This window comes from Sander lucioperca, chromosome 17 (genome assembly GCF_008315115.2).
Source record: "Sander lucioperca isolate FBNREF2018 chromosome 17, SLUC_FBN_1.2, whole genome shotgun sequence".
In the NCBI taxonomy this organism is placed as follows: domain Eukaryota; kingdom Metazoa; phylum Chordata; class Actinopteri; order Perciformes; family Percidae; genus Sander; species Sander lucioperca.
The window spans coordinates 13,118,949-13,126,431 of record NC_050189.1 but is presented as its reverse complement, the minus strand read 5'-3'; the positions used below and the strand labels follow the sequence as shown (position 1 = coordinate 13,126,431).

Sequence of the window (7,483 nt, the reverse complement as noted above, 5' to 3'; positions counted from 1 at the left end):
CACAGTGCTTACCATTGACCATTCCTTATTGTAATTCAACCACACAATACCTATCATGTATTATATTTTATTATCCAATATTGGCCAACTACTGTTTCAAGGCCTTAGTATGATCAGTGAACATCTAATGAGCTGGGTGATCCAGGCACAGGCCCAGCAGTGAGGAGGTCTACCATGCTCACCATGAACTCTGGTCCAGTCTGCAGGGCCTGAGGAGACCAGACCAGAATGAGAGACTCTCCAGTACACATTAACTTGTTAATTTATGTTCTTCATCACATTGACATGTTCATTGGCAGCTAATGTGGTCAACCATGTCACATACAATATTCTGCAGAGCAATTTAAAAAAGCCCTTATATTTTTTGCCTTTTTTTACTGGCTGGAGTAGATTAGAGTAAAAGTAGTCAATAACGCCACACATAATGCTAGGGGAATACAGATTTTATTTAAAATGTGATTTAAAACTTATTATAATCCTATTTCTATTTTAAAACAATATCCATTCTTACTCCCTTTGTGGCTATTAATGAATGTTGCTCAATTAAATACTTTATATAACCCTAAATAATTAACTGTAGCTTAATCTGACAACAGGCAAAAGCTAAAGTACATTGTTCTTCTGGTAGTTATTACAGCTCTCATACTTTTATTTTGACACGTTAATGTTACTTCCTGTCCAGAGCGCATTGGTTTTAGTCAACTTTTGACTTAACACGTAAGACCAAAATAACATTATAAACGAGACCTGTGTTCCATCAGATTTTCAATGATTATGCACATTATAAAAATGAGCCCGTATTCTCGCTCTTGGGTTAAAACAGAAACATGAATAACAAAAAAACAACAGTTGAAAAACGAGCAGTTTTCCAGTTCATTTTTAATTTGTGTGGACATTGGAAAAACGAGAAAACGGAGCTCATAGTTTTGTCGACCCGTTTTTTCCTTTTTTCGTTTTTGGTTTAAAACGAAAAACGGATTATACTTTAGTACCCTGACCCACCTAACCTGTCTTTCCTTTAATGTAGATATTCAAACGGAGAAATGAAAAAAGGAATTAAACAAAACAAAATCGGACCGTTATTTGAATTTGGTTTAGTCGTTTTTCGTTTTTGGATTCAGAAACCAAAAACGGGAGAACGGCTCTTTTTTTTTTTTTTTTTTTTTTTTTTACCGTTTCTTTGTTTTTGGTTTGAAACTACAAACGAAAAACAGGTGGTTTCTCCTTATTTATTTTGTTAATCGAACTAGTGCAGTGCCCGTTGAAACTGTGCCTGTTTGGAACGGGCCGATTGCTTGGCCTGTGGTATTGCTGCTTGTAGAATTGTACCCCAAAAAAATAATGACTTACAGAAGGACCCCGAACCACTTCATATGCAACTCCACTGTAACCTGAGACAGCTAGTGCAACATGTTTTGATTTTTTGTAGAAATTATAACCACTAAAGACAAGATCTACTCTGAGAATTGCAAGAAATTGGCTTTGGAAGAAGTATCTCTGAAAAGTATTTTAGACGTATAGGGTCAAGCGGGAGGGGAACACACTGGACCATATAACAGAATATAGTGCACTAAGGTGCTAGGTCCAGGTGCCAGTAGATGGCAGTAATGCAACTTTTTGGATGCCGGCTGCCGTAAAACCCCAAAGAAGAAGAAGAAGGAGGAAGAGGAGGAGGAAAGAGTTTCAATGAGCACGCGTTGGCTGCAGAGAGTGAACTTTAAATTGCGAGTTTGCTGAGTTATTTAGCGTTGGTCGACTTTTGCGAAGTTCTGTGAACATGTCCGTGGGGGAGAACATGTTTACAGTGCAGCAGGCGGCTGCTTTATTGCTCGAACTAGCCGAGGAAGAGGAGTTGTCCATGTTGTCCTCTTCATCAAGCGACTTCTCTGGGAACTCTGAAGCTGAGGAGGATTTTCTCAAAGGAAGGGACTCTGATATTGATCTGTGAGTACACAGCCTCCGTTACATGTCGATTATTTGATCAGAAAGTATTTATTGCAGACATTATTGGAGTAGTTGTTATGTGTGAAGACCGATGTCGATCTGAGTTTGTAAACAAGGGGGAGGGGTGCTGCTGCCGCAGCGCACGTGTGTGTGTGTGTGTGTGTGTGTGTGTGTGTGTGTGTGTGTGTGTGTGTGTGTGTGTGTGTGTGTGTGTTTTGCTTCCCGATACCGATTCTGATACCTGAACTTGCGTATCGGCTGATACCAGTGTGTCATATATTTTATTATGTTTTAACAACAGTATACTACTATCTCTGTATGATGATATGATGTATAACAGCTGTATACTACTATCTCTGTATGATGATATGATGTATAACAGCTGTATACTACTATCCCTGTATAGATGATATGATGTATAACAGCTGTATACTACTATCTCTGTATGATGATATGATGTATAACAGCTGTATACTACTATCTCTGTATGATGATATGATGTATAACAGCTGTATACTACTATCCCTGTATGGATGATATGATGTATAACAGCTGTATACTACTATCTCTGTATGGATGATATGATGTATAACAGCTGTATACTACTATCTCTGTATGGATGATATGATGTATAACGGCTGTATACTACTATCTCTGTATGGATGATATGATGTATAACGGCTGTATACTACTATCTCTGTATGATGATATGATGTATAACAGCTGTATACTACTATCCCTGTATAGATGATATGATGTATAACAGCTGTATACTACTATCTCTGTATGGATGATATGATGTATAACAGCTGTATACTACTATCTCTGTATGATGATATGATGTATAACAGCTGTATACTACTATCTCTGTATGGATGTGATATTATTTCTATGTTTGTTGTCGGTCTGGCTCAGGTTAAACTCTTTGTGAAACATGAACAAACACAAACAGTGAACGCCCCAGAACTTTCTTTCTATTATCCGTCAGTTATAACAGAAAAAGAACATAAATAAACTACTTTAACGTAGATTTTCTTTAGGGCTTTATTACGTGGTATCATATCGGTGCATTAACTCCAGTACTTCTCGATACCGATACCAGCGTTTTAGGCAGTATTGGAGACGATACCGATATCGGTATCGGAACATCTCTATATCTGTGTGTGTCTGTCTGTCTGTCTGTCTGTCTGTCTTTGTCTGTGTCTATCTGTGTGTCACTGTGTGTGTATCTGTGTCTATATATATGTGTGTGTGTGTGTGTGTGTGTGTGTGTGTGTGTGTGTGTGGAGGATGAGCTAATCATTGCATTTCTGTGTTTCAGAGAGTCAGAGAAGTCTGACCCAGATTGGCAGCCGGAGGCAAAGAAGCCCAGGAGGACCCCAAGGTCTCTTGTTGAGGAGGAGGAGGAGGAAGAGGAAGAGGAGGAGGAAGAAGAAGAAGAAGAAGAAGAAGAAGAAGAGGAGCTGGAATCCCAACCTTCTACCTCCACACCGCCTGCAAAACAGGGGAAGAGGAGAGCAGGAGGAAGAAGCCTTGCAGAGCAGAGTTCTGCACCCGAAGGTGCGTGGCAAGGCACTGATGTGGATGACATCACTCCTGAACAGCCGTCCTTCCGCCCAGCACGCACACCCGGTGTCCAGCTCGTGGGTACTTCACAATACACAGTGTTACAATTATTTCAGTTATTTATGTCGAATAAAATACTCCAGACCGTTTTGAATAATTCAAACAAGTTTGGAGAAGCTGACCATCCAGAAACCTTTCAGAGGATCACTATGCCAGACATGATGTCGTACTTGGCCATGATTATTTACATGGGAATAATCGATACGCCGAACATCACCGACTATTGGAGGAGGTCTGAGCTGTACACCTTTTCTTTCCCATCGAGTGTGATGTCAGGGCGCAGGTTCAAAGCCATCTCGCGCGCCATCCACATCAGTGACCCCGACGACGACGCTGCCAACGACCTAAAGAGAGGCACCGCCGGCTACGACAGGCTTTGCAAAATTAAGCCAATGTACAATGAGGTTAGGCAGGTGTGCATGGCAAATTACCACCCCCGCCAGTGTATCGCCATTGACGAGAGAATGGTCGCATCCAAAGCCCGCAATGGACTCCGCCAGTACATGAAAAATAAGCCTGTGAAGTGGGGTTATAAGCTGTTTGTGCTGGCGGACTCCACCAACGGTTACACCTGGGACTTCTTTGTGTACGAAGGAAAAGGGTCACCGATTGTGAAGGGGCTCGCTTACGACATCGTAATGCGGCTCGTGAATACACCGGTGTTGGGTACCGGGTATAAGTTATTTGTGGATAACTTTTACACCAACCCAGGTCTCTTTCGCGACCTGCTGGCAAAGAAGATCTGGGCCTGTGGTACCATTCGCCAACATCAAATTGGGTTCCCCAAAGACAGGCCAGGCGGGCTTGAGAGGCGGGCTCCCCGGGGCACCATCCGCTGGATCCGCAAGGGGCCCGTGGTGTTCGTTCAGTGGAGGGACACCAGAGATGTGCTGATGTGCTCCACAATCCACGCAGCCCACGGAGAGGACACAACCCAGAGAAGGGTCAAGGGGGCAGATGGGCAGTGGTCTGTGCAGGACGTCCCAATCCCACCAGCCATCAAGGACTACAACAAGTATGTACACTGTTTTCATCATTTTAACTCTTTGAATTGAATTTTGACATCATGTCAATGCAGGGGCGTTGGACTAGGAGGGGAAAAAGGGACTGAGTACCCAGGAGGGCCCAAAAAAATGCTAGAATGAATAGCTGCGGATGCGGGGAGGGGCCCATAGAAAATGCCTTTCTCAGTCCCTCCAGAAAAACGCGATTATGCGATCGCATAATTCAATGCATATTCAGCCAAAGTCCGCATATTTATGCGGGGGGCCGCTTTTTATCAAATACGCCGCACTTTCGCTACATAAATTGCCGATTTCCGCACAAAATATGCGTGGCTTACATGATTTCATAATCCCTGTATTTTCGTTGCAAAAAAGTCACATATATCTTTGCAGAAAGTTGAAAAATGTTGCGTTTACTTCACACAAGAGCAGCCATTTCCCCCTGTTGCCATGGGAACGTTATGAAGTGACGTAATTACGCGACGTGAACATCATCGAAAAGCTGCAAACCCCGCGATGAAGCCATGATGACCAAGTTCCCGCAATTTTTGCAAGTTCCTGCAATTTCATCGCATAAAATTGCATAAATATCCCGCATATTCCATCGCATTTTTTAAGAAAACGTGCCGCATAATCAAGGATTTTTGCCCACAACAATCACAAAAAAACTCAACTAGAATTTTGTGCTACGCCCCCGTGTCAACGCATCAATATCAGTGTATAGTAATGGCCATGTTCCTTTTCCTATATTTGTTTCTCTACCCAGGAACATGGGTGGCGTGGAACTGTCCGATGCCCTGATTGGCTACTACACCATCCTACACAAGACCAAGAAGTGGTACCGGTCTTTCCTGTTCCACTTCATAGACATCGCCATCGTCAACGCCTTCATCCTGTATAAGGAGATGGCCATTGCAAGGAAGGAGAAGGTGATGTCACAGAAGGCCTTTCGCGAGACCCTGGTGACGGAGCTGAAAGCGGTTGGGTCTACCACCACTGCCCCTCCACAGGCACCCCCTCCCGCTCCCCCTGGCGCCTCGCACAAACCTGTACATTTTTCCCAGGATGGCAGCGCAGGTCGGAGGAGGTGTGTCCACTGCCACCAGAGGACCACGGTGAAATGCTCCTCCTGTGATAAGTGTCTGTGTTTCACCATAAACAGGGACTGTTACAATGCATGGCACAACCTGAAAAAGTTATGACTCATTTCTACATATTTACGTAAATAGTTTTTTCAAGTTTTTCATGTAAATAGTTTTTGTGTCATTCATCCGTGTGTTTCCATCATTTGGACCATCAGCTGTTGGGTTTCTCAACAAACTATAGGCCATCTGCCATCCCTGCCCATGTCATAGCACATACTCTTTCATTTTTTAACGATTTAGCATTAAGCTTTGTATCAGCAGAAACACAAGTATTTTCGAATGATTGTGCTTCCCTCCCTCATGTCCCCCTGAGACGAGAGATCTCTGTAATGTGGATCTGGAAAAAATCTTCCAATGACGCAAAAAAATCGTTTTCCGTCATCGGAAGATATTTTTGCCCAGAGTTTGTGGACTACAGCCAGCTAGTTGTCCGCATGTTTTCAACCCACCCATAGAGGGTGGGACTGTCTTTACACGAAGCTTGCCGAAGTAAACCGAACGTCAGCCATCTTGAAGCTTCGTTAAACAGCCTCTGTCTTTTCAGTAGCAAACTTTTACAACAATTATGTGCATTCGAACTACCGCACATGTATACCACCGGGATACATTGGTACCAATCGGAGAATATACTACTACTAATATTCAACACACTACATGAGCTTCGCCCGCTACGGAGACCAGCACCTCAGCCTGCAGTCTCGCTCAATGCCGCTAGCCGGGGAAAGGGACCTCGACAGCGGTGTGCGGGAGTTGGAGCTGGTGGAAAGCTAACGCTAGCCGGCCACCTGTTCCAACAATCCTGCTTGCAAGTGTCCGCTCATTAGACAACAAACTGGATTACATCCAACTTCAACGAAACTCCCAACACGAGTTCAGAGACTGTTGTGTTTTTGTTGTTGTGGAAACATTGCTGAACAACAGTGTACCGGACTATCCAGCTACCAGGCCGGCTGCTCTGTCGTCGGGTAAGACTAGCTAGTGGAGGTGAGCTGTGTTAACACGGACTGGTGCAGAAATGGGGTGCTTGAATCCAACTAACTGCTAACTGCTGGTGGAGTTTGTGACTGTTAAATGCCGACCATTCTACATTACAGGCAAATTTACAGCTGTGTTTTATACTCTGCGTTTACAGCCCACCAAGCGCTAATGCTAGTATGCGTTAGCTGAACTTTATGGAGACTAAATGTAGCCTGTTTCGAATGTCGTTTTTATATAATGTCGTTTTTATATATTTTAAATGTGTAACGCCACTTGAGCCACGGTGAAACTGTATTTTGTGTATATGGTTGAAATGACAATAAACACTGGAGGTGAGTTGACCGTCTCACTGTCTGTCTGTCTGTAAACGGTAGGGATGGCTTGGATGGCTTGGCGTGGACTCTAAAGCAGCGAAGAAAGTGCATTCTGGGATTTGGTGTCTTTCATCCACATGAGCCAAAAACACATTTTCTGGCTTTTCTCGGCCTGGAAGGCACCAATTTCTGAAAAAAAATCACATTTCTACTACATAAGTGACCCAATTTAAAGATATATTCATCTTTCCAACGGTGAAATATCCCTTTAAGTATAGTGTACATGCGTATTGGGGACATTAAAGACATTTCAAGTTCAAGTTTGTGTGTGTTTTTGTATTTTGCATAGTTCAGTTTTGCACTTTTCTAATATTTATATATAAAAAAAGTTTGCCAGTGCACTTTCTTTGCCCATTTTTTCTATCAAATCTCTTGGGCGGAATAGAAGAAAATATGGGTTTTGTGTGGTTAT

At 43.0% G+C, this 7,483-nt stretch overlaps 1 protein-coding gene across 1 annotated transcript; it reads left to right on the top strand.

The window, feature by feature from the left end:
• Positions 1-1,672: 1,672 nt before the first annotated feature.
• LOC116063677 (piggyBac transposable element-derived protein 4-like) lies at positions 1,673-6,390 on the top strand. The gene is made up of 3 exons (XM_035994055.1): positions 1,673-1,944; positions 3,266-4,585; positions 5,341-6,390. Exons 1-3 carry the CDS (start codon positions 1,778-1,780, stop codon positions 5,774-5,776), a joined length of 1,923 nt encoding a protein of 640 aa, XP_035849948.1. The 5' UTR covers positions 1,673-1,777; the 3' UTR covers positions 5,777-6,390.
• Positions 6,391-7,483: the final 1,093 nt, after the last annotated feature.

What these genes read in the sequence shown, in the direction of transcription:
- LOC116063677 (XM_035994055.1), top strand. Translation starts at nt 1,778, where the DNA reads ATGTCCGTGGGGGAGAACATGTTTACAGTGCAGCAGGCGGCTGCTTTA. An exon ending in AGGGACTCTGATATTGATCT is followed by an intron (nt 1,945 to 3,265) that starts GTGAGTACACAG and finishes TCTGTGTTTCAG; the next exon opens with AGAGTCAGAGAAGTCTGACC. An exon ending in GCCATCAAGGACTACAACAA is followed by an intron (nt 4,586 to 5,340) that starts GTATGTACACTG and finishes TTCTCTACCCAG; the next exon opens with GAACATGGGTGGCGTGGAAC.